Here is a 27,905-nt window from a genome sequence, read left to right as displayed (position 1 = left end):
CTGGAAATGACTGCAAAGTGCAAACATGACATTATTATACAACCGGTCAAAAAACAAAACGTAGATTTTAAACACAGTACTGCCAGTATTTACTCTATTTTGCAACGAAATAATAACGAAAACCACAGCAGAACTACAACACATGTCTGTGTTTTGTGAACAATTCTTCGGCTTTGAACGAATTGTGAGAGTCGATTCAATGATTCATTCACAGCCACTTGCTTCGTTACTGAATGAATGACTCGATGACTCACTCATAAAAACAGTGACTTGTTGCCACCTACTGGCGGTTTTAGTTTAATATTTAAAGGTTTTACTTAGTTTTAACATCATTGCATATTTCTCTATTGAACATTTTTATTTAAAACATTATTTATTTTATAAAGTTATTCATAAAGGTAAAAAATGCACTGGAAAATCAATTTTTAATAGTAAAGGTGTGACTGCAGTCGAAGTGGAAGAGAGGGGGTACGCGGAAGGATGGTAATGCCTTTAGGGGGTACTCCATGCTAAAAAGTTTGGGAACCACTATTGTAGAAGATATATCATTCTGGACTTGCCAGGCAACCCAATCCCCCCATTTCAATCATATTATATATAAATCCGTGCTCATTTTTCGTATTCCCTAATGGTCTCACAGTAGTATTTTTGTTAATGGAGTCAGAGGTTCAGCCATGCTCTAATTATCAGTGGTTCCAATCTGCCCTCATATAGTTTTTTTTTCCTCATTAAGTTCAAAGAAGTTCATTAATGTTTGTATATCAAGAGCAGGGACATGTTTGTGTGCATTTTATTAGTGATTTCCCTGGAAAGAAGAGTCAAGCGATAGATGGACGTGCGCGTGTCTGAAGACTAACTTACATGAGCCACAACGTTCCTCAGCATGATTTCAAAAACAACACATTTCAGAGCTAGGTTGCTTCTTATTAAAGTCAACTGAATGTTTCATTTGCATTATATTATATTATATATTATAGTTTGAGTTTGAGTGTGCGCATGTATCTGATACTCGCGTATCACTTCGATGCGCTCTCGACGTTTGCCATTAAAACATCGCCATAGAAACGGCCTTAAATAAACTATAAAAAAAGGGTGATGATCGTGTCTGAAAGCTCCAATCAATTTTTTATTGGTTAAAATCAATGGAGAATATCTCGTATTTTTCCATGGGTGCTTGACCATTTCCATGGGATCGACGCCTATCTGTCTGTTACGATTGTAAGACACTTGCCTTTTTATGAGATCTCTCGGCTTCTTTTTCTCACAAATGTGTGCAGGCAGATTTTCTCACAAATGCAGTTGAGCAACTTCCTCTTCCCAAACAGCAGATGGCGCTTTGCTATGGGTCAATTTACGCTTTTCTCCAGAGAGAAGCCCCGAAACATGCGTTTATAATAATAATAATAATAATAATAAACTTGGTTTTATAGCGGCTTTAAAAGTTGCATCTCAAAGCGCTTTACAAGAACATACACATAAAATACAATGTCTTGAAATGTGTTTTGATGCATGTTTCTATCTTCTATCTATTTCCCCTATTCCATTGTATTTCCATTGTATGTTGTTTGAGATGCAACTTTTAAAGGTGCTATAAAACAAAGTTTATTATTATTATTATTATTATTATAAACGCATGTTTCGGAGCTTCTCTCTGGAGAAAAGCGTAAATTGACCCATAGCAAAGCGCCTTCTGCTGTTTTGGAAGAGGAAGTTGCTCAACTACATTTGTGAGAAAATCAAGCCGAGAGATCTCATAAAAAGACATGTATGCACTAATTTTGGTATTTGTTCAAAGAGTATATGCCATTTGTAGGATGGTTTGTATTTATTTGTGAAATATGATGTAGACTCATTTATTTATGTTTGTAAAACACAATATATTTGTTACTCCTCTGCGTTTTCGATCAAACTGACCTTTGTATTTGCACATCACTTTCTGTTTGTTTGTGAGTTGAGTTTTCCTTTACAACGCATATCGTGTTTGTTTGCAAATTGCTGGATTTTTTTTTTTTTTTTTGTTTAATTATGGCACAATATAAACTCCATAAAGTATTAATGAACATATGAGGCAAAGTTAATTGGAAAATGTCTTTTATGTGAACGACTGATATTTCATATATATATATATATATATATATATATATATATATATATATATATATATATATATATATATATATATATATATATATATATTTGTGTGTGTTTGCATTAGAGATTAACTAAAAGTGAACAATTTAATTTATTTAATTGTATTTAATAGTGCACTGTAAAATAAGTGTGAAAGGATCTCTGTAAGAACATGTATTATGAGGGGAAAATATTATATTGCGTCACAAATACAGAATAGTTTCAATTCCTCACATAAACGTCATGCATGTGCTCGACGACTGACGTCTGCCGAAGGACGCCTCTGATTGGTGCAAACGGTAACATTCAGGAAACGGAAATCTGAAGCAAGAGAGTCTCCGTCTGATGGAGGAAGCGGACGGACTATTGTTTATGTTTTTCACTGGAAATCAAGAATAAAACACACGAAAATGTCTTCGATGTAGCGGCGATCAGCGGGATCATTCGAAACTGAACATATTACGATTTGGTTTTAATAAATTGTTTTATATTTTGGTGGGATTTGAGAGGGTTTTAAAGGGTTTTGTGTGTGTTGTGAAGGTGTAAGGCCAGTTCATGTCACAAATGATCAAATCTGATTGAAAAAACCGACAAAGGAGCTTCAGTCACAGCAAACAGGTAAATATATTGGTAAAATAAAAGGTATAATTGTTTATAAATACAAATCTTTTTTGTTATATATTAAATAACAGGAAGAACTGGGGGAAAAATCACAGTATTGTTTATGTATTGTTCTGTTATTAAGTGTGTCTGTTCATACTGATCAGTAATCAGTAATTTATCATTAGTTAGCATGATGTTGATTAACAGGTATGTAAATCTGCTGTATTATCACTAATGCCTACTTATATAATTGGTATCATTAGTTATTTTTTATTATTCATTTATTATTATTATTTAATTGATTAGTTCTTAGTAATAATTACCATTAATTAGTTCATACTAAGTCTCATCTTATTCCCCAGATTACTATAACATGATTTTTGTTTTGATTTTTCAGCTGTAGTGCCGGTGGAGGTCAAACCCCAGAGCTGTCCACTCTCACTCCGGTGTATTTGAGTTTTTCTGTTTTGATCAAGGTATTTCAGTAGGTTTAATACCATGTACGCACCCCCGGGAACTGCTCTGCCTGGCAACCGGAGGAGGAGAGGTGGTACAGCTCTACCCAAACAGCCAGAGAGGAGTCTGGCGTCGGCACTGCCCGGCGCGCTCTCCATCACGGCGCTCTGTACGGCCCTGGCAGAACCAGCCTGGCTCCGTGTCCACGGAGGAACCTGCCCCAGACAGGAGCTCGGTGTTGCAGATGTCTTGGGATATATAGATGACAAACTCATTGAGGGTTGGTATCCCAAACTGAGGGTACATTTACACGACAACAGTGTACAACGATTGTGTTTTGCATGTACAGACGACACCATAGTCAAAATGATCCCAGTTAACGCGGATCCGCAAAACGACTAAAACGCTGTATTCTGCTGCCACGCCAATAGTTGGCGATGTCAGTTTGTAAAGAGAAACTACGCACCTGTAGGCTGAAAGCGTAATACGCATGTGCATGCTGTCACCGTTTTTACACGTTTTCAAAAAATTGCAATTTGAAACCTGATTTCAAATGTTTGCCTTTTCAGGCCCCCAGAACGCTGTTGTCGTGTAAATGAATGGCCAAATGCATACGCTTTCTGTTTTTAGTTGAAAACGGTGTCGAGTAAATGGGCCCCTGAGATACATTACCGTTCAAAAGTTTAGGGGTTTTGAAAGAAGTCTGTTCTGCTCACCAAGGCTGAGTTTATTTGATTAAAAAAATACAGTAATATTGTGAAATATTATTACAATTCAAAATAACCATTTTCTATGTGAATCTATTTAAAATGTAATTTATTCCTGTGATCAAAGCTTAATTTTCAGCATCATTGTCAGATTACACTTATTTTTCTGTAATTTAATTACAGTTACTTCTGATGTAATTGAACTAAATACTGTGAATAGACTGTAGAACAATTATATAGTGGATTTAAAGGGATAGTTCACCCAAAAATGAAAATTTGATGTTTATCTGCTTACCCCCAGCGCATCCAAGATGTAGGTGACTTTTTTTCTTCAGTCGAACGCAAATTATGATTTTTAACTGCAACCGCTGCCCTCTGTCAGTTAAATAATAGCAGTGATTGGGAACTTGAACAATAAGAGTTGAAAAAACTTCCATAGACAAGTCCAAATTAAACCCTGCGGCTCGTGATGGCACATTGATGTCCTAAGACACGAAACGATCGGTTTGTGCGAGAAACCGAACAGTATTTATATAATTTTTTACCTCTAATACACCACTATGTCCAACTTCATTCAGCTTCCGGCTAGTAAGGTCTGATCGCGCTCTGACAACGGAAGTGATGTCTCGCGCTCATTGAAGTATATGGGCGAGACATCACTTCCGTCATCACAACGCGTTTTTTGACCTCACTAACAGGAAGCTGAACGAAGTTGGACATAGTGGTGTATTAGAGGTAAAAATTATATAAATAATGTTCGGTTTCTCGCACAAACCGATTGTTTCGTGTCTTAGGACATCAATGTGTCGTCACGAGCCGCAGGTTTTAATTTTGATTTGTCTAAGCAAGTTTTATTTACTGTTATAGTCGAAGTTCCCATCCACTGCTATTATTTGACTGACAGACAGCAGCGGTTGCATTTAAAAATCATAATTTGCGTTCGACTGAAGAAAAAAATTCACCTACATCTTGGATGCACTGGGGGTAAGCAGATAAACATCAAATTTCCATTTTTGGGTGAACTATCCCTTTAACATCAAAATTTAAAGTCTAATGTTAAAATGCAGTTTTTATGTCCTTTTCACTTTAAATACTTTGGTCAGTTAATAAGAACAATTTATGTAGTTTTATATTATTTATTTGAAAGAATTAAAAGAGCTGTTTCATGTCTATCCTTGTATCACATACAAGATGATACTCGACGTTGATATGGAATTATTAGTAATAATTAATTAAATACTTTTTGGCGAGAGTAATTTGAACAATTAAACAATTGAAGTTGTAATTAGTAATTACTTACCCAACACTGCTTCAGTCTTCAGTGTCACATGATCCTTCAGAATTCATTCTAATATGCTGATTTGCTTCTCAAGAAACATTTCTGATTATTATCACAGTTGTGCTGCTTCACATTGTTGTAGAAACCATGATACATTTGTTTTTTAGGATTCTCTGATGAATAGAAAGTTCAAAAGAACAGCATTTATTTGAAATAGAAATCTTTTGTAACATTATAAATGTCTTTACTGTCACTTTTGATCAATTTAATGCATCCTTGCTGAATAAAAGTATTAATTTCTTTAAAAAAAAATCACATTGACGCCAAACCTTTGAACGGTAGTGTGTGTAGATTGCATATTAAAGTTGTTGAGTTTTAATAATTGACATCTTTATTAATAAACTGCTTTGTTAATTCTCTCCCACAGATTACTGTATTAACTCTCAGTCCATTCTGCTCTTGCGGGTCATCGCTGCTTTCTGTTTTCTGGGCATTCTGTGCAGCCTGACAGCATTTCTGCTGGATGTCTTTGGACCCAAACACCCAGCCCTCAAGATCACACGCAGATATGCTTTCGCTCACATCCTCACAGGTACATATTTGTGAAGGATTTAGTTCTTAATAGGGTGTAACGGTACACAAAAATGAAGGTTCGGTACGATTATAGTGCATATATGTTGCGAAAGAGTTCATTTCTCTAGCGAACTAACAAACTGTGGACACCGAATGGCATTTCTGAGGTAAATGCCATGTGACATATTGTTTATAAGCTGTCTTTCCGTGGTTGAAACACTGATTGAGCGATTACACGAGTAATGAAAGTAGTGAATCTTTCAGCATACCTTCAGATGTTCATTCAAGTTTATTCGGTTAATTAGTATTAAAGAGGAAGAGATGATCGTGTTCACTCGTGCTGCTGCTTGAAATGAGCCGCCTCTACAGTGATCTGTCACGTCACATCAAAGAACGACAATTATTGTTTGAATTTCATGATAAAATGGACAGAATTTGAGGGATTAGACTTTTTCTTATCAAAAGAAACAAAACACAGAGCTTATTGCGATTAATGGTGGTTAATGGGCTATAACAACTCTGTATTCGTCGGTGCACATGTGAAATACCTGTACCGTTACACCCCTAGTTCTTTATATGATGTTTTTGTAGTCTTAATGAATCTGTGTGTTCCAGTGCTCCAGTGCGCTACGGTGATCGGCTTCTGCTACTGGGCTTCGGAACTGATTCTGTCCCTGCAGCAGCAGCACAAGAAGTACCACGGCTCGCTCATCTACGTCACTTTTGCCATCAGCTTCTACCTGGTGGCCGGTGCAGGCGGAGCCTCTATTTTAGCCACAGCGGCCAACCTGCTCCGTCATTACCCCACTGAGGAGGAGGAGCAAGCCCTGGAGCTCCTTTCAGAGATGGAGGAGAGCAGTGAAACATACCCAGTTGACTACGACATTACCAACCAATTCCAGCCTCCGCCGGCCTACACACCCTGATCGCCATTACCCCGTGTGTTCAGTGCCCAACGCCACTCCTGTCTTCATGTGCCGCTTTTGGCCTTCAGACAAAGAATTGATGCTCAGATTTTAGGTGCCCCATCAAAAATGAATATATATACATGTGTATATATATATATATATTCAGTATTCCAGATCATGCATATCCATGCACGCATTTAAATGAGCGTTTTACTTCGGCAGACAGAGCTTACGTGCATGGAAGAAATCAAAGAGAGTAATTCTGGCATTGCTTGTAGGATTCCATTTGAATTCATCTTGCAGTAGTTTGCATGTATCTGGCAGTAAAATCCCACACAGGTCTATAAATTTCTTTGGCACGCATTTATTATTGGCTAAAGACTTGAAGGATGCAAAGCATCTCGGCGTCATGCTTGTTGAAGATGCATTTACTGGCAGCCTCTTTGGCAAATTAAACTGAGGGAATTAGTATAATCAAAAAAAATTTTTTTTGCTTCATAAGTTTATCACGTTTACCATTTTTTTCACAGGTTTATCACGTTTTCCAAATATTGAGCTGCACTTTTAACTTTTGTTCCTGTTTTTCAAGTGCTCATTTGTAGACACTTTTACTTTAAAAAAAAAAAAAAGATCATTTTTTTAATCATGCTATGTATCAATATATACTTTTATTTATTTGAATTTATCAGTAGCCCACAGATGCTGCCGTATCTGCACACTTCTGGATTCACCCCATCACATTTTTAAAAATAATTTCATTAAGCTTTTAATCAGTTATTTTAATGTTACTTTAACACATATAGCTGCAAATACCCAAGACGGATAGACAAATTATTTATTATTTATTATCTGGTTGAAATAGACATTCAAAGAAGCTGGAAAGCAAATATTTTATGTACCTGTAATTTGGAGGCGTTCAGGTTTGCCAACATCACATCGTGAGTTTGTTCTGTATTAATTGGATTTTATTTTTGTTTTTTAGTGAAATTGTGTTTGGTGTGTTTTGATAGTAATCGTGTGAGGATGTTCTGATGAAAGAGTCTTAACACATTTGATTATGATTGTATCCACAATTTACTTGTCTAGCATTTGCTCTGGTCTGATTATTTTTGATAAAATCACTGCATGACATTTGATACTGCACTTGTGTTGCATAAATGGACTGTACTTGTTCAGATTTCACTTTTACATGCAGGTTTTTTTTTGTAATATGGTGGTTTTGTGTTCTAGATTATTTCACATTTCCTTTCTGTGTTTCATTTAAAAATGCGTTTACTTAAATACATGGAAAATAAAGAAAAAAACGGAGTCAAAATAATGTGTGCGTGTGTGTGCATGTTTGTTTCCTCAGTGCGTGTGCACGACGAAATCGAAACGCGCGGTGGTCATAGCGACGTTTGATTCATTCAGGAAGCGACATCACGCGTCTCTCACCGGCATTTCAGCTGAAACGACGTAAATGACCTTAATTTTGATATATACTCGTTTAAAGTTGGTTAATTGTTGATAGAAGATGGTTTATTTCGATCATATGATTAGTAAATGATGGCTGACGGAATATCGCTTATGGAAATGAGGTATGCTGTATGTTAATGAGGGCAGACCCATAGTATGTACCTAACGTTACATTTTAACAAAATTAAGCTGTAAATGAACTTTATTACCATGTGATAAATTACCTTTTTGAGATAAAATGACTATATAAATAAGTTCCAGCTTTAAAATGTGCCGTACGGATGCATTTGGCTTAAAACGCAGGTGCATTTAGCTCCATATTATTTTTTATGAACAGAGGACATGAGGCCAACATCCATTAATTATTAATATAATATTCCAGTAGCACCATGTCCACCAGTAATTTGCCACCCCTGCGAAACCTGCCCAGCTGGTCCAGGGTTCGAGATCTGGACAGGGTGAGATACCCCAGACTTCTGTCTAGTGACTATATGGTCAGATCTCCACCTGTGGACATCAGGAGCCCCAAAGCAGCTGCTCAGGTTCAGCCCAGGACAGACACACGCATCGCCTCTCTGGAGAAAGATATTCTGTTCCTCCAACAACAGCATAAAGACACACTGGAGAGACTGCATGCAGAAATGGAAGATCTGAAGCGTGTTAATAAAGGTGGGCCATTGCTTTCTGCTTTAGCTTTTGCATAAATAAAGCTGAAAATGTGTAATTTTTCAAAACATTGTTTTTGTTTAAATTTTTTTCCCACCACATAAGGGAGAAAGTACCAGGGCAAAAGTTGCCATAATCAAGTAGTTAAAATGGTCAATGTGATTTTTTTTCCATAACAGTTGAAATATTGAGTTTGATATGCATGTATAAATACTGATAAGACTAACTTACTTCTGTTTTAAATGGTTAGTTCACCCAGAAATGAAATTTCTGTCATTAATTACTCACCCTCATGTCGTTCCACACCGTTAAGATCTTCGTTCACCTTCAGAACACAAATTAAAGGTGCCCAAGAATGCTTTTTCACAAGATGTAATATAAGTCTAAGGTGTCTCCTGAATGTGTTTGTGAAGTTTCAGCTCAAAATACCCCATAGATTTTTTTAAATTAATTCTTTTAACTGCCTATTTTGGGGCATCATTAACTATACACTGATTTTGGAAGCGCGCCGCCCCTTTAATTTGCCTGCTCCCTGCCACACGAGCTCTTGACTATATTACAGTGCATTTACAAAGTTCACACAGCTAATATAACCCTCAAATGGATCTTTACAAGATGTTCGTCATGCATGCTGTATGCATGCTTAGAATTATGTGAGTAAAGTATTTATTTTGATGTTTACGTTTGATTCTGTATGAGTTTGAGGCTATATGCTCTGTGGCTAACGGCTAATGCTACACTGTTGGAGAGATTTATAAAGAATGAAGTTGTGTTTATGAATTATACAGACTGCAAGTGTTTAAAAATGAAAATAGCGACGGCTCTTGTCTCCGTGAATACAGTAAGAAACGATGGTAACTTTAACCACATTTAACAGTATATTAGCAACATGCTAATGAAACATTTAGAAAGACAATTTACAAATATCACTAAAAATATCATAATATTATGGATCATGTCAGTTATTATTGCTCCATCTGCTATTTTTCGCTGTTGTTCTTGCTTGCTTACCTTGTCTGTGCACAGATCCAGCCGTGAATACTGCCTTTCCTTGTCTAATGCCTTGATCATGGGCTGGCATATGCAAATATTGGGGTCATACATATTAATGATCCCGACTGTTACGTAACAATCGGGGTTATGTTGAGATCTGCGTGTTTTCCGGAAGTCTTTTAAACAAATGAGATTTACATAAGAAGGAGGAAACAATGGGGTTTGAAACTCATTGTATGTCTTTTCCATACTCTTGTTATTTAACGATGCCAAGGTAAATTCAAATTTTGATTCTAGGGCACCTTTAAAGCAATAAGCCCCAAAAAGCCATGGTTTACAGTAAATTTATATCAATATTTATATCAATGCAACTTTAATGAAGTAAAATCATTAAAAGCTTTCCTTCCGCTGGAAAAAATAGTCACTAAGTCGCAAAGACTTTTATATTGAAACTTGAACGGAACAAGACGCAAATGACAAATGCTTTGACTAGCGCTGTCAGTGTCAGCATGGCACGGGAAATCCATTAAATGTTAAAAAGGACAAGATCGCGTGGACATTCAAACTGTTTTTTTTTAATTATGAACATAGGACTGACCTGAAGGTCACTTGATATCTCTCTCACAATACTCTTTTACATAATGCAGTAAGCTTAACTGAACAAAATCAGTTGAGAACAAACATGTTTACATTGCTAAGAGTGGTTGCTAAGACAGATGTGCTCAGAGGCGCATCAATACTTATGTAATGCGGTCAGCTGTATGTTTTCGGGAATTTTACAACGGTTTTGAACGTGGCTCAACCAATCAGAATCAAGGGCCAGAACCATCCATTAAAGGGTTAGTTCACCCACAAATTAAATTTCTGTCATTTATTACTCACCCTCATGTCGTTCCACAGCTGTAAGACCTTCGTTCATCTTCAGAACACAAATTAAGATATTTTTGATGAAATCCAAGAGGTACAGTATTTGACTCGTCCATAGGCAGCAATAAAATCAGAACTTTCAAGGTCCAGAAAGGCACTAAAGACATCGTTAAAACAGTCGACGTGACCGCAGTGGTTCAACCTTAATTTTATGAAGCAACAAGAATACCTTTTGTGCGCAAAACAAAACAAAAATTACGACTTTATTCAACAATATCTTCTCTTCTGTGTCATTCTCATACGTTGTTTATGTCCAGCGCTTCCAGGTTCTACGTCAGAACGCTGACTCATTATTGGCTCCTGCATCAGCATCACATGATCAGCCTTGGCCAATACTGAGCCAGCATTCAAATATAAACAGTTAAGTTTTTCTTTTACAGAACTGCAGTATCAGATGGTTATGGAACATGAAAATTCTCCAAAAGGTAGGATGTGTTTTATCAAGCCTCATTTTTCATAACCATATTCATATAGTCACTTCTAATGATGCTGAATTTTCTTTATTAATCTGTAAAGATCTAATTTATTCATTATTGCTTAAACTGTATTGTTGTTTACTGCGAACTGACAGCCGTGTGATCCACACAGAGTCCATATGGTCCAACAGTCATTCCTCAAAATCCTGCAGCGACGGTTCAACCGGGAAGAACTCCCAGTGTGGATTCCTCAGGTATGTACTGCGTCATCTCTGATTATCTGACCTCACTTAACCAAATAAATCACACATTCTCCTGCTGTGACCCGCTCCAGTTCAGAGGAGGCGTCCGGGGCGGGAGGAGGAGGCGCAGTCACATCGCTGCTGCCGCTCAGGATCACCTGCAGTCCCTCCCAGCATCCCCGAACCCCCACGCTGAAGGAGTGTGAGGTCATCATCCGGCAGCTCTATCACGCCAACACCTCACAGTATCAGGAGGTCAGGAGCGCTTCTTCTTGTCTGTTCTCATTCATGTATTCACACTTGACGCTCATGTTCCTTCACTCAGCTGCTGCGGATCAAGACGCTCCTCAGAGACATCGCCTCTAAAAGCAAATCATCTGCTGAAGTTTTCTCTCTCGCAACGGCCTGCCTCTGCGACAACAGCAGGTGCACGATTACTCTGCAGAGTAAAGCTCAGGGAAACTGTCAAGAAATATCCTGGTCACATTTAATCCTAAAATCTAAAGAAAGAAATAAGAAATGATATATACAGTGCACAGCATAAATGAGTTCAGCCCCTCTGAACAAATACAAAAGATGTATTTTCTTTATGATCATTTATACAATTCATGGAAAGATGGCAAATCTAAAATGTATTAAACATATACTTAATAAAAACTGAGAAATATATCTCACTAATAGTCATAAAATAAGTAAATTATCCACTTATTGTTTAAATTAAGGATTGCAGAAATGAGTACACCCTAGATTTAATTCAACAAAAGTATAATATTCTAGTGCTTAGTATGCCCTCCATAAATTTGAATATACTGCTCTGACCCTTCTTGGCACGCAGTGTACAAGTTCATGACAAATTGTCACATCTGTCCTGTTGAACTCCTGGATGATGAGCTCCTTAAATGCCCTGATCTTTAATGGGGAGTGTTGCTCAACTCGTCTCTACAGAATCCCCCGCAGGCGCTCAAGAGTGTTAAGATTGAGTGCAATACACGTCCACAGAAGGTTTTTCACCTTGGGAGAATGCATATCCTCATTGTCATGTTGAAAAAATGCCCAACAATGCAGGAAACGAGGAAAGAGTAACCTCTTCTGTGTCAAGTTTGTGTATTAAATTACACAGTGGTGGGAATTCATGACAGCATTGATAAAACACAACTCCCTCACACCTTCAGCACTCATACATCCCTTTACTACCACTGAACTTTACTGTGGGAACCAGGCACTTCTCACTGTACTCCTCCTCTAGCAACACCAGAACATTTTGGATGCTGTTAGATCCAAAATGATTGATTCCCAGAATCTATATTTTGTAAAAATGGGCTTTGGAAATGGCTAACTGACTTCATTGTGCTTTGGCTACAGTAGGTAGTTCCAGTGAGAACAACAACCATCCATGTCATTTCTGCAGGCTGCATCTTACTCTGTGAGATAAACAGTCACTCTTTTCATAGCTTTTGCTGGCTCTGAGACACTCGCTTGGTATTTCTCCTGCTCTTTGTCTAGCAAAAAATCCCTCATCACTAAATGATCCAAAGTGCTTCCATTGTTGTCAGCATTAAGTCTGAGAATGATTCAGTGGGCTATATAACACTTTTAATTGTCAAGAAATTCTCTTTAAATGTTTTGGTTCAACATACTTACCAGATTAACTGCTAAGTTTAACCATTATAGAGTGAAATTTCATTATTTGGACAAGTATTGTCTTGCAAGTTATCACATTCAAATTATTTTAAACGTGGAAAAAGAGCTGAAAATTGGGACTTGTGCGCTGTTATCTGTGCGCACAGCCCACACACCCGAAGCACTAACACTGAATTGATTCCTCTTTCGTGTTTACTTGCGCTTTTTATGTCAAAATACCTTAAGCATTCTCTCGGTTATGTAAGATTTTTTAATGTTTTAAAGGAAGTATCTTCTGCTCACCAAGCCTGCATTTATTTGATTAAAAATACAAACAAAAACAGTAATATTGTGAAATATTATTCCAATTTAAAACAGCTGTTTTCTATGTCAATATACAGTAAAGTGTAATTTATTCCTGTGATCAAAGCTGAATTTTCAGCATCATTAATCCAGTCTTCAGTGTCACATGATCCTTCAGAAATCATTCTAATATGCTGATTTGATGCTCAAGAAACTTTCATTATTATTATCAATGTTGAAAACAGATGCGTACAAATTTTTTCCAAAATTCTTCCATAAATAGAAGTTCAAAAGAACAGCATTTATTTAAATTGAATATTTTCTAACTTTATAATTGTCTTTACTGTAACTTTTAGTTTAACTCATCCTTGATGAATAAAAGTATTGATTAATTTTATTTCTATCCCCCAAAAATAAAAGTAAAATTCTTACTGACCCCAAACTTTTGAATGGTAGTGTTTAATGTTCCAAAAGATTTAGATTTCAGACAAATGCTGTTCTTTTGAACTTTCTATTCATCATAGCATCATGAAATAAAAATGTAAATAACTGTTTTCAACATTTATGATAAAAAGAAATGTTTCTTGAGCATCAAATCATCATATTAGATTTATTTCTGAAGGATCATGTGACACTGAATACTGGATTAATGATGCTGAAAATTCAGCTTTGATCACAGGAATAAATTACACTTTACTGTAAATTGACATAGAAAACAGATGTTTTAAATTGGAATAATATTTCACAATATTATGTTTTTGTTTGTATTTTTAATCAAATAAATGCAGGCTTGGTGAGCAGAAGATACTTCTTTTAAAACATTACAAAAAAATCTTACTGACCCCAAACTTTTGAACGGTAGTATATATATATATATATATATATATATATATATATATATATATATATATATATATATATATATATATATATATATATATATGTTTTTAAAAATAATTTCTTAAAAAAAATCTAAAAAAAATATTTTGCATAATCTCAGATGACTTTTTTTTTTTTAAATAATCATTTAAATTGTAAAGCACAGTTGGAACTATAATTAATGCATACTATGACTTTGATAATAATAAATGTCATGAAAAATAATAATGAAAAAAAAAAAAAAAATGCTCCTAAAACAGGCTTTTTAGTTTATCAAAAATAATTTTCTTCTTTGGTTGAAATTTGACCTGGACATGTTCTTGTAAGATTCACATTTAATTATATCATAATATAATTCTACCTATACAGAATCAATCTGTAAAATCATTTGCATATTTTGATTCTCTTTTAGGGGTGAAGTTTTCGAGCATTTACCAAAACTACCTCTCAAACCACTGCCAAACAAACAGTAAGTTGACTTTTCTATTATATCACCACAGACAATCTGAAACGATCCTAAACACTTTTTTAAAATTTTCACCCCAGGTACTCGAGTCAAGCCGGTAGAGGAGAAACTGTGATTCTGCCAGCCATCAAACGCAATTCAAGCAGCACCATGTCAGAGCGGCAGAGGAGAGCGCAAGACGTGCACAGAATGCGTCTCAGAAGAACTGTGAACTCTTGACACTGCTGCTAATGAAGTGGAAAGTGACCTTTACACACTTCTTTCATTGTGCCATCATGTTCACTCATGAAAATGCTCAAACATATACAGTATCGTGGTCTGTTTTTTATGTCACTCTCTCTAGAGGGAAGGTCAAAAAATAGGTATTTTCCCTCACAACATAGACCGACACATGAGCGGCCGCTGATCATGTTTGAGTCTCTAATGAACTAAATAAGAATCTTTCCAGAGAAGCAGCCAAATGTCAAAGATGAGACGAGAGCTAAGCTGCCTGTCCTTCTACAGGAAGATCTGTAAACTCAGAGAGAAACAGACAATATATACATCAAATCTCTTCTAATAACTTTTACCTTGATTTGAAGTGTGACATTTCCTTGATAACGTGTCTCTTTAAATAAATGCACCAGCAACATTTTATGCCGTGTTTTCTTGTTTCTGAACTGTTCTTAAGGAATCTGAGGGTGTTTGCACCAAAGGTCAGAGAGTTGGGGCCTATTCCTGGACTGCAGTGTTTATTTTTTCATTGTGTGTCCTGTAGGATCTCTAACTGATGGCTACTACTACCCGTTGGATCGCTGCCCGGGATCCCTGCAGACACCACATAGTATTACTGTGTTTAAGAGCCTTATTAACTAATGGGTTTTAGAGGACACTATCTCATTCAACTCAACCCAGTTCAATTCAATTAAATGTTGGGTTTCCATGTCTTATGTGGACTTTGCATTGACATAATGATTTTTATACTGTACAAATGGTGTATTCTATGCCCTAAACCTACCCATCACAGAAAATGTTCTGCAATTTTACATATTAAAAAACATCACAGTTTTCCTCATGGGGAGCAAAAAAGTTCAAAAATGACTGGTATTACTATCTTTGTGGGGACATAAATGTACAAGACTGTAGGCATCTTCAGAATTGATTATAATTAAACCCAGAAACTAATAAACACCTGTGGTACAGCGAGTGAGACGACGGGTCAGATGGGCTGTTTAAGGAGGTAAATGCAGGTAAATGCCGGCAGCCCCAGCAAAGCATCAAGGGTGTTGACCAAATGACTTAAGGTAATAAGATAATTGAGGAAGGTATTATTAGATAAGCAATGAAGAAAGGAAAAGGGTTGTTCAGACAAAGTATCTAATCTTCTCAGAAACATAGCTTACAGAGTGACGTCCCACATGCAACATTCGTATAAAAGAGCTGGGCTTCCTCTGCAGCAGGATTGGACTCGTTGAGTTCAGTTTGCACGACTCTCTCTTTCAGTTGATCTCTGTGTTGGAAACTCAGCAGTGTGATCATGTTGGCATCACGGGCATTCCTCGCCAAGCAGGCCGCAGCGATGCTGGTGCGCCAACCTGCCTGCCTGGTGCATCATGGGGGAGACTGGGGGAACTGGGGCAACACCAACATAGCTGTGGTAAGAATACAAAATGCCACACGCACGTAAACTGACACGGCATTGAGTTTCTGTTTGGTTCTGCATGTGACTGGATCTGCTCTTGAAGGTTTTCTCAGGCTGCGGTTGGTGGGACGGGACTGACATCCATGAGGCTGCATAGTGAGTATACTTCAAAACTTCATTCGGTCTTCCTAAAACATCCTTAAAACAAGCTACATTTACAGTAACAAACAGTTTAAGTTAAATTAACATTAACTAAGATTATTAAATGTTTTAGTTAACTAATGTCAACAAATTAAACCTATTTATATCTTTATAGTGTATGGATCTGTGTTAGGGTTATTATGTAAGGGATAATGTACAGTCACCTGGTCATTATCACAGGGTCATCAGGACTTCAACCAGAAGGGGTTTATTTAGAGATAATGACTTCACATCCTTCTTATTAGAAGACTACTTACAACATAAATAAATAAATGGACATGAAATATTAATTTAAGCAATTTATGTGAGAAGAAATGGTGACGTGTGAAACAAAGTGGTAACTAGTTACCTGGTCAAATGTAAAGTTCAGCTTCTGAGCATAAAAAATGTTGACCTATTGACCAATCAGCATCAAGTATTCTAGAGAGGTGTAATGCATACATACTGCTGTCTCTCTTTAAAGCACCATGTACCACTTGAGCCGTAATGGAGCCCGTTTTCAGATCTTTGCTCCAAACCAGCAGCAGATGCACGTCATGGACCACATGAAGATGCAGCCCTCTTCAGGTGACAACAGGTAGAAATGAAATATATCATTCAATAATACCTTTCATAATACCATTCTGCATATCTCACTTATCTTGTGAAAATATAACAAAAAACTTACTATGGAAACATCATGGTATTCTTTGAAATATGAACATAGTAACCATTCACATCTGATAACAAACCGTTCCCTCTCGGCAGGAACATGATGATGGAGTCTGCACGATTCAGCCACGGTCAGGGCATGATGCAGATGAACGATCTGTCCAAACTGGACGCCAACAGCTTTGATGCGGTCATCTTTCCTGGAGGCCACGGAATAGTCAAGAACCTGTGAGAGAGACAGTCTTATAGTTGATAAATAGGGTCAATACTAATGCAAAAAAAAATGTTTTTGAAATCAATGCAAATGCATCCCAAAAGAAGTGACCATCTGCACATATTTAAACTTTGATGACCCTCAGAAGACATGTGGATTGGCTGCTTCACTGTTAGTTACCACAGATTCAATCACTATTCCTGGAGCGAAAATCTTCTTATCATGTTTCATTATTGGCAAACAAATAGTTAAGTCTGAGCGGAAATACAGGCGATGGATGAGACTAATCCACGTCTGAGCCCTAATCACACTTCAGCACATTTATATACTCATGATTTGATATCATTTGAGACAGTTCCTTCAAGGTTCCAAGACGTGTTTGCTTGATATGAGCTGCAGAAATACAAGCAGGTTGTTTTTTGCTAAAAGGTCATTTTTTTCCTCATATTTCTGCTGACTTTTACAGGTCCACCTTCAGCAAAGACGGTAAAGACTGCAAGCTGAATAATGACGTGGAAAGAGTTCTGAAGGACTTCCACCGCGCTCGCAAGCCCATTGGGTACCAGACTATAAAATATTAAAACTGTGAATATCTGAATTTAATCCTTGTATATAGTACAAAAAGAGAGGTGAATGAGAACTATTTAGGATTCCACACCATTTCTAGATCAAATTAGTGACACTGATCACAAACTCTTTTGTATAGGGGGTCAGATTTCCTTCATCTACATTTTTCTCTCAAATTGTTATGACAAATGCTGTATTAATTGACAAAAATGTAAAATAGTGGTCTCCACAGTTCAGTTGTTTAAACATTTGTCAACTGACCTGAATCCGGCTCTCTTTGGCTCAGTCTGTCCAGCATGGCTCCTCTCCTGGCGTGCCGAGTGCTGCCGAGTCTAGAAGTCACAATGGGTTACGAACGTGATGAGAGCAGCCGCTGGGGCCGCTGGCCCAACACCAACATGGTGCAGGCGGTTAAGAGCATGGGGGCCCGCCACAACAACCGTGAACCCTACATATCCTTTCATTGAGACAAAGTTTTCTAGAGATGAGTTTTTGTCATTTTTAACATGTTTGCCAAAAGCATTATTCATATGAAACTTTAAACCATGCCTTTAAATGAGGCACAAACTCATTGCATCTCCAAATGTGTCAACTTGATGTCATGACAATAATTTTTCCCTTAACTGCGCATCTCACGAGGCCTATGTGGACGAGAAAAACAAGGTGATCAGCACTCCAACCTTCATGTGGGAGACTGACTACCACTACCATTACATCTTTGATGGCATCGGGAACATGGTCAAGCATGTCATGCGTATGACTGCCAAGTGATTCTTGTGTGATGCAAGACGCTAGAAGGCTTTCACACTTAACTTTGGGTTGACCTGAATCCGCTATTATGTGGACATACAGAGAGTAAATAAATAAAAGCATGCAATGCAGCTCTTGTGTTGTACTATGTATTGTATAGCCTATAGCAATGGTGATAATGTAGCCAAACCATATACATTTTATTTTTATTTTAAGTAGATGATTGTTCACAGAAACATCTCACAAGCATAACATTTCAGTGGAACATTTTATTTTACAAATCATACAAAAATGAGTGACAACATTTATATATATACAAAAAAACAAATATAAGAACATATATATAAAACTTTTTTTTTTTTTTTTACAAAACATCAAAATTATTCGCAAGAGTCAAAAAAACTTTAAATGTATTACAAAAATCTACAGCAGCATCTTAAATATAAGATAGATCAATGTTTTCTCAAAACATTTATGAATATTTGTACAAAATTTAAAAAAAGAAAAAAACAATTTAAAAAATATATATATTTACAATAAGCACAGACTGACAGAGTGATAGATGTATGCCAAGATCCATGTGCATCTATGTTTTTGTTTCAGCCATTTTATACATCCACAATTCTTTGCATTAAAGTAAAACAAATACAGAAGATTAAGTGAGCTGGCTGCAAAAATGTTTCTGTTTGGGAAAGTTAATTAATGTAAAGAATACAAATAAATTGGGAGGAGAGTTTGATTCGAGAGTTAAGGCGGTTAAGCTCTTAACTATATGTTGGCACTGAATTTTTGCTTTAAATTACAATGACAAAGGGTTTAAAATTAATTAAGTTTCAAGATGAATGGTGCTCAAATATACAGATGATAAACATACACAACAACATTATATTCATATATACATATACTCATGTATATGTAAAATAAAACAATTATACATTTCAGTTGCTTGAAATATAAATTTCCTTGGCTGCAGTATCTGATTGTCAAAGCAAACTTTATGCTGTACTGTTGTTTTGGTTTGGCTGATGTAACAAAACCCTTTGAAAGTGGAGTTATTTTCCAGAGTGACCATTATCCACAATGGATATTAATTTTATTTACAAAACCTGTATCAAAACAATCTTACTTCTAATGAGTTTTTTCTTCTTTTCTATAAAAGTGTACTTCATTTTTTAGTCTAGACAGACAGAAGTGCAATCTGGGATTGATGAGAACAGGTAAATACAAAGCGAACGAAAGACAGCCATACAAAAACTACATTCCTTATACTGTACATATTTCAAGTTTGGAAAAAACAGTAGGAACTGAACGCAGCTTTACAGCATAATGACAATAATGAATATACATCAAAGCTGGTCAAGGATATTCAAGTCTGGATCCTTTGCTTTCTCGGGATTTGTTAGGTTTGTACTCAAAACCAATTTGTCTTCTTCCTTGGGATGCTCTGAAAATATAAATACAGGGATTGTAGTTAGTTTCCTGCATAAGAACCAAATAAAACTTTGGGTTTAAAACTTTGAATTTAACATGGGAATAATTTTATAAAATGTTCCAAGCATAATCCTGTTCTTGAGGCTAAATGTAAATATATCACTTTTCAGAAATTTGTACAGTCAAAATGTACTGTAAGGCAAACATCGGTGCTGTGGACATTTGTCCCTACAAAGGGAAATATTTTGCAGAAAGCCTGAGTTAAAAACAAGTTAAACTTCAATACGGAGAGGCCAAAGGGATTAAAGGGAGGCAACGGACCAAGGTAAGGTTCTCAGAGCAATGCGGAGCTGGAATCAGAGTCTGGGTCAGGGGGGGTGCAGGGGTCTCGGGAGTAGGATTCCTGGGCTCTGCGGTACTCCTGGAACTCCTGTCGCAGGGCATTGAAGCGTGCCTCACTGAGGGAACGACCATACCGGTGCTGAGGAGGCTGGGACACTAAGGGAGGGCTGATGGAGTACAGGCCTGAAAGGAGAGGAAATGAGTAGGAGGAGGTGGAGGAAGGGTAAAGTTCAGGGGAATCTTCAATTGCCATTATATTTGGTGTGGGAAATAAACAGACAAGTTCAAAGATTTGAAGTTCTTACGTTTACTCGGGAAGTCCTGGAGGCCAGCGGTGGAGCGGGGGCGATCTTGCCTAAATTCCCTGCCTCGCCCAAAGCCTGCATGGGGCCGCTCCATTTTCATGGCCTCCAGGATGTCGTGATCCACAGAGTATTCCGCAGCATCCCATTCATAACTCTCATCTACTGAGGTATTTCTTCTACACACACACATGCAACATTACACAGTGAGATATGTAGAAAATGACAGTGATATAAATGTGTACAAAACAAAAGACATTGGGAACTATACTAGTTTGTCTGTGCTGAGGTCTGGCCTCATGTATATGTGTATCAGCTTCACCTTTTGGACCTCCGTTCTCTCAGGTCTTTATCTGCCCTGTGCCTCTCGCTCTCCTCGGTGGTCTCTGGTGAGCTGAGTAAGGTTGGAGTGATAGAGAGAGACTGGCGTAGGTGCCCGTGTCCATATGGTCCCACGCTACCCCTTCCACTGCTCTGGCTGGCGTAACTGGCTCTGCCCCCATCACCTCTTATATCCCGGCCTTCTGTCTCTGTACTGCCCCTAACTCCTTTGTCCACCTCCCTTGAAAAGTCTTGCTCTCGTAGGGGGAAGGATGTATGATATGGTGAGGGCCAGCTGTAACCTCTGGGGAGGAAAGGCCTTGGTGGACACCTTCTGGGTTCTGCAGGATGCAGGTAGTCCACCCTGGCCACTGACCTGGTTGGAACAAAAGGTTGAGGAGGTTCTTGTGGGACATACTTATGCTGAACTGACCTAAGTGTTTCCTGATAAGACAGAGGCCACCTAGAGGAATCTGGAAAGACTGCTGCCTGTCGACGTGGATCTGAGTCCCGCCTGGAAGGAAGGGACGATTCCATGTGTTGTGGTGGATCTGGGACTGAGGGAACAGGTGTGTGGTAGGGAGGTGTCATGTCAGATCTCTCAATATGCCTATGTCTCTCTAGACTGTAGGTGGTAGGAGGTTGAAAGGGCACAGACCCTCGCCATGATGGGCCAGACATGGGATAGTAGCGTGCAGGGGTACGACCCAGACTGTATGATTTGAGCCTTATATCTGGATTGGGAAATTTATCTCTGTAACAAGTCTCAGATATATAAGTTCTTGGATTTTCAAAATGTTCCCATTTAGAACCTAAACTAATGGACTTCTTAAGGAATGGACGTGGTTGCCCGACTCCAGAGAGGGTCCTACAGGGACCAATGCTAATTGATTTCTTCATGAAAGGCATAGGACCTGGATAGAGCCGTGAGGGTATCATGTTTGTCCGGTCAGCCTGAGTTTGAGATCTTTGATATTGTTCAGATATATAGTCTGGACATTTGGAAACAATTGCTGCCATGCTTTTAGCTGTGTTGATTAATGTATGTGCTGGACCATGCTGTGTAAATTCTTGTTTTTGAGGCCCTAAACTCTGAGAAACCAAAGGGTTAGAACTCTTTTCCTTTTCTTTAGATGGTGAGAAACCTTTCTTGATTGTGTCTGAGGTGCCTGATTTAACATGTGTATCTCGTACCTCTAATTGTGAACAAGGTTCAGAAATCTGAATACTTCCAGGTTCATGGTGTCCCACTGTTAAGTTCAGGGTGCTGTGGTCATGAACAGCCCCACTGTGATGACTAATATTGGTCCCAGAGTGCTCCTGATCATGTTTTTCCCAAATTTTAGGTACAACATCAGGCTCATCTCTTAACAGTGTCCTAGTTTCTGGCTCAACACTGGGTTCAACAGATTCAGAAGGCTCAGTCACTTCTACAGGATCATCTACACTCATTTCAATGAAACCTGGAAGACTCAGGTATTCCAGGATAGTGCTGGTCTGCAGTGGGGACATCCGGGCTGGTTGGGGAGCAAGCTTAGCTTTCATTAATTCTGACATTCTTGATAAATTTGACTGATCACTTTCTGCCTCATTTTCCAACAGGGTCAGGGGTGATATTCGACTAGGGCTTTCACTGAAGACACATTTGTCACTCTTTCGGGATCGAGCCCTGATACCCTCTTTCTCTTGCTCATTGTAAGGCAATATGGAGCTGAAATCATCACTCACTATCGCCATCACTTTTTCCTTTGCTCCTGATTTCTGATGATCGTAGGGCAATGTAGAGCAACCTGATGGATTACGACTCAGATTGTCTTTTTGAACAGTCCTTAGTTCCTCCGTGTCTGTAACACTTTGAGACCTGGGATCAAGATAATGTGGGTTAGGACCAGTATCTCTATCTCTTGCTGCCACCTCTTGGTGCAGCTCATATGGTTGAGGACTCAAGGGAGCAGGGGATGCTGATCTAAATGCTGGAGCCTCTTTTTCCATTTTTCTTTCTTGCAACCAACTTTCCTGAACTACAGTCCTGTTGGGCAGCTCTTGCTCCTCTTTCAGGTGACTTTTCGGGTGTCTAGCCCATGCCCCACTTAGGTTGGTTTTACTAGAAGAGGGTTTGTCCCTGGTTGGAGAGAAAAGTGAGAGAGAGGTATATTGTGTGTCAGGTGAACGAGAGACATCTGCTGCCAATGAATCTTCTAAATTGGCAATGCCCTGTTGACGTGTGTGAGGGTAGAGTGAATGAGGTGTGTTCCCTTCAGAACGGCTCTGCACTGGCACCAGACTAGTGGGGGATGTCACAGGGCTTATGTCCCACTGGATGTATGAGGAAGAAGCGGAAGGAAGTCTTTCCATGGGACTGCTGGTGTTGCCAAAATAACAGCCCCTCCTATAGTCTGATACATGCTGGGCCAGGCTGCTGGGTCTGTTTTTTTGTCGTAAATGGATGTTTTGGGGCTTCCAAATAGGGTCTTCAGACTCAACACCTGTCCATTTTCTTAAGGGACTTGCAGACTTGGCCCGCCTCTGTTCTTGCTCATGTGCCTGTGCCCTACGGCTGGCTGTATAGTGTTCTAATTCCCTCTCCATTTGCTCACGTTCCTTCACCAGCTTTAAACATTTGCTTAAGTTGTCCCCCTCTCTTTCACCATCCAGTTGAGTTACCATAGTGCTATGCTCTGTCAGCTGGCTGTCACCAATAATGGGCTGGTAACGTGCCTGGTTAAGCAGCCTCTCTCTCTCCAAAGCTCGGGCTCTCCTGGATAAGCTAGGGAATATGTCCTCCCTATGACTGGCACTCCGGTATTTTTTTAGTGAGTCACTTGCTCTCTTTTCGCTGCAGTCTGAATAAAAGCTGGCCTTCTCCAACAAGGTCTCAGAGCAGCCCTGCTCATCATCAGAGTAGAAACAGCCATGACGGGAGAAGTTTCTGGCCATTGCCTTCACCCTGCCAGGGGAGTGATGGGGTCTCTCTGGGTCTGGAGTCACAGTCAATGCTGACAGCATCTCTCTCTGTTCATCCCTCTCTGAACTTACAGGATCTGATTTGTTGGACTCTTTAAAAGATCCATTGTTACTCCCTCTACCAGGCGATTGTGGGAACTCTTTTTTGAGGTTCTTTTTTATGTGGGTTGGTGTGGAGTTTTCTAGATCAGGTTGGATAACAAAGCGACCATCAGGACTTCTGGATATGGACTCAATAGCAGATGTGGGTGAGGGTGATCCACCAAAGTGGCTCTCACACAGGGTGTAGCGTGGAGGTGGAGAGGATGAGGACAGGAGCTGCTTTCTCTGATCTTGGTACTCACTGCGGCTGCCTTTTTCAAAGGAGGAACGGTCGGAACGATCAGAAGAGGATGAGTTGGGGAAGAAGTTTAAAGGAGGGCACAGTTTTAACTTCAGCACACTGTCGGGACTGTCAGAAGGCGAGTGAGCTCTGAGGAAAGAGAAGACAAGTGAACATTAAGGGCAGGAAAAATTAGATGTTTGAAACAAATGCATCCCTTTGGGATGCCATTTCAAAAACCCATTGTAGTACAGTGACAAAGATGGAGAAGCATAGCAACGATACATGCATAGCAAAGATGGACACTTACTGTGGAGACGAACTCTTCTGGAAGGCAGAGGGGATATCTGAAATGGTGGGGAGGGTGCAAAGTTCATATCATGCCACAGATAAAGAGTCATAAGATGACAAAGAGACAAAAACAAAAGCAGCCTCAACAGAAACAGAGATGCCATGCATGACAATACCACTGATGGCTGAGAAATACATCATTTCAAATGTGTCATCTATCAGACTTTGAGGCATTAAATGTCTATATGGTCATAGCGATTGATAATGCATCAAAGGCCTTATGGAACGGACATAATGAAGAGTTAAAACAGTCACTACATAAACATTTGTTCAAGACTTAAGTACACAACCCATGTATCTGAATGTTGCAGCCCCAAATTACTTCAAAAGCATGCAAAATGATTAAAAAAGTTTTTATAGTGGTGTCTTTGTTCAACAAAAATGTCATATTCAAAATCATAACAATGACCCTGCAATCTTCATCACTGCTTTTACCATCTCTCTTTTTTCTTCGCCGTTGTCCCCTTCTGTTGTTCATAACACAGGCTGTCACCAGAGAAAGGATGATGGCAACAAACAGGAAACACACACCCCCAATCACACCAGCCAGCAGAGGCTCAGGAACAAAAGCCAATAGACTGGGTGCTGCTGGATACATCTCCATTCCTAAAAGCCACACAATATATGTTACCTTCTAATAATATAATAAATCAATAAACAATTAAACATCAATAATATATAACAATATGACATTTCTGACTTCTTTAACTTTCTATTTATCATATTAAATCATTAATATTCAAATATATTTATTAAATCTGTAGTTTTTCTAAACCTCATAGGAAAAAACTCTTTCAAAAAGCCTGAGATTTGTCAATTGTAAGTCAAAATATTGATTTCTGATTTAGCCTCACCTTCAGTAGAGATGAAAACTGAGTCACTGGGCACACTAACCAGTTTGTCTCTGCGAGACAGAAGACGCAACTCATAGTTGGAGTCCTGTGGAAATAAATGAAGAGAGAAAATGAACCATCAAGTGAAAACGAATAGCGACATTCAACACCAAGCTGCCATTTTCCCAATATTTCACACGTTTTACCTTAACAAGTCCCTGTACAATCAATTCTGTCACGTTGACAGCAATCTCTCTGTCTATAGTGACCCACTCTCCCTTTCCCCGCTTCGCTTGAAGTACAAAGGAAGTTAATGGAGGAGACTCTTCTAGAGGTGACAGCCATTGCAGCAAAACACCTAGTGATGTACGATTGGCTGACAGCAAGGTGGGAGGGGGCAACACCACAATGGTGGTTACCATTGTGGGAGCTTCTGTTGGAGGTGCTGCAATGGAAATAACATATAAGGATTTACCTTACCTACATCATATCATGCTACATCATATATCTTGGACCATAGGTATGGAATAACTTTAAAGTCCACCAGGGAATACTTTGAATCAAATAAGGGAATACAGATCTGTTAAAGTAACTATAGACAGTCTAAATCTTACCATGTATATATGTGTCTGTATGTGTGGTGCTAATGGATGACCTCATTAAGTGCATGATTTGTAAGTTATGTGTGTATATATATAAGTGCTCACCCATTGTTGTAATTGTGACAATCTCACTGAAAGGGCCAGAGCCCAACTTGTTTTGGGCAAGAACGCTGAACTGGTAACTAGTGAAAGCTTGCAGACCCGTCACCAGCAAGGAGGTTTTGGTTGTTGGCACAGGGATCGAAGCCCATTCATGCTTGCCTCTCACAGTTGGCTTTATCCTGATAAAAAGATATTAGATTACATTACATTGCAAGATTTGTCAAAAATCTAGTGTTGCTCATGCATTTAGTTTGAGGTCACTTACCAAACAGTAAATCTCTGAGTGTATCCTCCATCAAAGCCTGGCTCCCAGGACACATTGGCCTGACTAATCCCTGGATCCACAGACACAGAGGTAACAGCATGGGGACTTGTGCCTGAAGAAAACGGAGCAGATAATATATTTGTTTTCTGTCTCAATTGTTTTTCATTAAGTAAATTAGGGTTATTTTTTACAGGCATCCCTGTTCCTCTTACCTAGAACTAAAATCATGGTTGCCACACTGACAGTGGCCACACGGTTGGTGGCACGACACTCCCACGCCCCCTGGTGGTCCTTACTGAGTGGACGCAGGACCAGAGAGCCATTGGACAGGACTGTAAACGGAGTGCGAGGGGCAGGACCAACCTACAGCAGATGTGAAAGTCTGTTAGTATATACAGTATCTGATTTTATTTTAGCAGATTAGCATTTAAATGCACATTTAAATAACACACATTTAAATAATCATGGTCATCTGAAGGCTTTTGGGGATTAAAAACAAAAAAACAAACTTACTTTAATCCATGTGATGTTAGGGGCGGGGTCTCCCTCAGATTGACAGGGTATAACCAGCTCCCGACCTACTTCTTGTAGGTACTCAGCACGGGGCGAGACACGGAAGGAAGGAGGGTCCTATGGACATCACCAAATTGCAAATAAGTTGTCAGTAACTCGATGTCAGTTCAGTCATTAATAATGAATTTCACTATGTGGTGATGTATCAAATTATTTTTCTTCTACACATATGGTGTTCACCTTCAGGATAACTTTGGTAGGTTCTGATTGGCCCATGGTCCCATAACTGTTATAGGCTGTACAGGTGTACATGCCCACTGCATCATCATTTGCTGCAGTTATGAACACTGAGCCCTCTGAGTTGACCATCCATCCAGGATACTGACAAATCAAGATGAAGGATATAAATTGATGTAATTTGGGGCACAGTGAAATAAGATGCTTGATGATATACACACTCATAAAGTACCTGCTCCAGGTCCAGGGAAGCTCCATCTTTGGTCCAATTAACATACAGCACAGGGGGCTCGGCTTGAACTGGGCATATGATCTTTCCTCCCATTCCCACGGGAAGATAAGTCTCGCGGGGCATCCGAACCACTCGTGCAGGATCTTTAAGAAAATCAGGTTTTTATCAGGCTCATTTGTATTAAAGGGGACCTATTATTACGCCCTTTTTCAAAGTCTTGTTTTTGTTTTGGGGGATCCTCTAGAATTGGTTTTCATGCTTGAATGTTTAAAAAACACATTATTTTTCACATTTTTGCATATAGAAGCTTGTTTCTGTCACTGAATAAAAAAATAAAAAAGGTAATTGTGACTTTTTATCTCACAATCCTGACCTTTTTTTCCTCAGATTTAAACTTGCAATTGCGAGTTATAGTCAGAATTGCGATATATAAAGTCAGAATCACAATTCAATGCGAGTTT

At 38.6% G+C, this 27,905-nt stretch overlaps 4 protein-coding genes across 5 annotated transcripts in view; 3 read left to right on the top strand and 1 right to left on the bottom strand.

Moving 5' to 3' along the window:
* Nucleotides 1-2,448: 2,448 nt before the first annotated feature.
* On the top strand, nt 2,449-6,825 carry tmem127 (transmembrane protein 127). Its single transcript, XM_067394349.1, has 4 exons — nt 2,449-2,748; nt 3,131-3,469; nt 5,603-5,767; nt 6,364-6,825. The coding sequence occupies exons 2-4, from the start codon at nt 3,232-3,234 to the stop codon at nt 6,672-6,674; spliced, it is 714 nt and encodes a 237-aa protein (XP_067250450.1). The 5' UTR covers nt 2,449-2,748; nt 3,131-3,231; the 3' UTR covers nt 6,675-6,825.
* A 1,134-nt stretch (nt 6,826-7,959) lies between these two features.
* On the top strand, nt 7,960-15,239 carry LOC137026823 (coiled-coil domain-containing protein 74A). 2 transcript variants are annotated; one of them, XM_067394348.1, is made up of 8 exons: nt 7,960-8,111; nt 8,494-8,780; nt 11,078-11,122; nt 11,286-11,367; nt 11,448-11,610; nt 11,681-11,781; nt 14,570-14,626; nt 14,704-15,239. In XM_067394348.1, the coding sequence occupies exons 2-8, from the start codon at nt 8,501-8,503 to the stop codon at nt 14,840-14,842; spliced, it is 867 nt and encodes a 288-aa protein (XP_067250449.1). In that variant the 5' UTR covers nt 7,960-8,111; nt 8,494-8,500; the 3' UTR covers nt 14,843-15,239. The 2 variants fall into 2 exon arrangements, with proteins under 2 accessions (XP_067250449.1, XP_067250448.1); XM_067394347.1 differs by having other exon boundaries at nt 7,960-8,233.
* An 806-nt stretch (nt 15,240-16,045) lies between these two features.
* Nucleotides 16,046-18,648, top strand: gatd3l (glutamine amidotransferase class 1 domain containing 3, like). Its single transcript, XM_067393489.1, has 7 exons — nt 16,046-16,259; nt 16,348-16,400; nt 16,909-17,022; nt 17,193-17,324; nt 17,777-17,869; nt 18,164-18,329; nt 18,514-18,648. Exons 1-7 carry the CDS (start codon nt 16,140-16,142, stop codon nt 18,646-18,648), a joined length of 813 nt encoding a protein of 270 aa, XP_067249590.1. The 5' UTR covers nt 16,046-16,139.
* A 415-nt stretch (nt 18,649-19,063) lies between these two features.
* The window catches only part of igsf9b (immunoglobulin superfamily, member 9b), a 54,319-nt gene continuing 45,477 nt past the window's right edge, over nt 19,064-27,905 (bottom strand). The window contains exons 9-22 of the mRNA XM_067393488.1: nt 27,445-27,587; nt 27,216-27,356; nt 26,976-27,092; nt 26,675-26,825; nt 26,463-26,574; nt 26,201-26,376; nt 25,700-25,938; nt 25,515-25,599; nt 25,096-25,266; nt 24,620-24,656; nt 21,025-24,459; nt 20,706-20,881; nt 20,380-20,583; nt 19,064-20,071 (exon numbers count right to left, since the gene is read on the bottom strand). Coding sequence (XP_067249589.1) covers nt 20,393-20,583; nt 20,706-20,881; nt 21,025-24,459; nt 24,620-24,656; nt 25,096-25,266; nt 25,515-25,599; nt 25,700-25,938; nt 26,201-26,376; nt 26,463-26,574; nt 26,675-26,825; nt 26,976-27,092; nt 27,216-27,356; nt 27,445-27,587 — 5,174 coding nt within the window. The 3' untranslated portion in view covers nt 19,064-20,071; nt 20,380-20,392. The remainder of the gene's footprint in view (nt 20,072-20,379; nt 20,584-20,705; nt 20,882-21,024; nt 24,460-24,619; nt 24,657-25,095; nt 25,267-25,514; nt 25,600-25,699; nt 25,939-26,200; nt 26,377-26,462; nt 26,575-26,674; nt 26,826-26,975; nt 27,093-27,215; nt 27,357-27,444; nt 27,588-27,905) is intronic.

Source organism: Chanodichthys erythropterus, chromosome 9, assembly GCF_024489055.1.
Source record: "Chanodichthys erythropterus isolate Z2021 chromosome 9, ASM2448905v1, whole genome shotgun sequence".
NCBI classification, from domain to species: Eukaryota; Metazoa; Chordata; class Actinopteri; order Cypriniformes; family Xenocyprididae; genus Chanodichthys; species Chanodichthys erythropterus.
The sequence above is the reverse complement of the archived record's forward strand: the minus strand, read 5'-3'. Positions and strand labels throughout refer to the sequence as shown.

What these genes read in the sequence shown, in the direction of transcription:
- tmem127 (XM_067394349.1), top strand. Translation starts at nt 3,232, where the DNA reads ATGTACGCACCCCCGGGAACTGCTCTGCCTGGCAACCGGAGGAGGAGA. An exon ending in AGATGACAAACTCATTGAGG is followed by an intron (nt 3,470 to 5,602) that starts GTTGGTATCCCA and finishes TCTCTCCCACAG; the next exon opens with ATTACTGTATTAACTCTCAG. An exon ending in TTTCGCTCACATCCTCACAG is followed by an intron (nt 5,768 to 6,363) that starts GTACATATTTGT and finishes TGTGTGTTCCAG; the next exon opens with TGCTCCAGTGCGCTACGGTG.
- LOC137026823 (XM_067394347.1), top strand. Translation starts at nt 8,199, where the DNA reads ATGATGGCTGACGGAATATCGCTTATGGAAATGAG. An exon ending in ACACCTCACAGTATCAGGAG is followed by an intron (nt 11,611 to 11,680) that starts GTCAGGAGCGCT and finishes TCCTTCACTCAG; the next exon opens with CTGCTGCGGATCAAGACGCT. An exon ending in TGCCTCTGCGACAACAGCAG is followed by an intron (nt 11,782 to 14,569) that starts GTGCACGATTAC and finishes ATTCTCTTTTAG; the next exon opens with GGGTGAAGTTTTCGAGCATT.
- gatd3l (XM_067393489.1), top strand. Translation starts at nt 16,140, where the DNA reads ATGTTGGCATCACGGGCATTCCTCGCCAAGCAGGCCGCAGCGATGCTG. An exon ending in GACATCCATGAGGCTGCATA is followed by an intron (nt 16,401 to 16,908) that starts GTGAGTATACTT and finishes CTCTCTTTAAAG; the next exon opens with CACCATGTACCACTTGAGCC. An exon ending in CCCTCTTCAGGTGACAACAG is followed by an intron (nt 17,023 to 17,192) that starts GTAGAAATGAAA and finishes CCCTCTCGGCAG; the next exon opens with GAACATGATGATGGAGTCTG.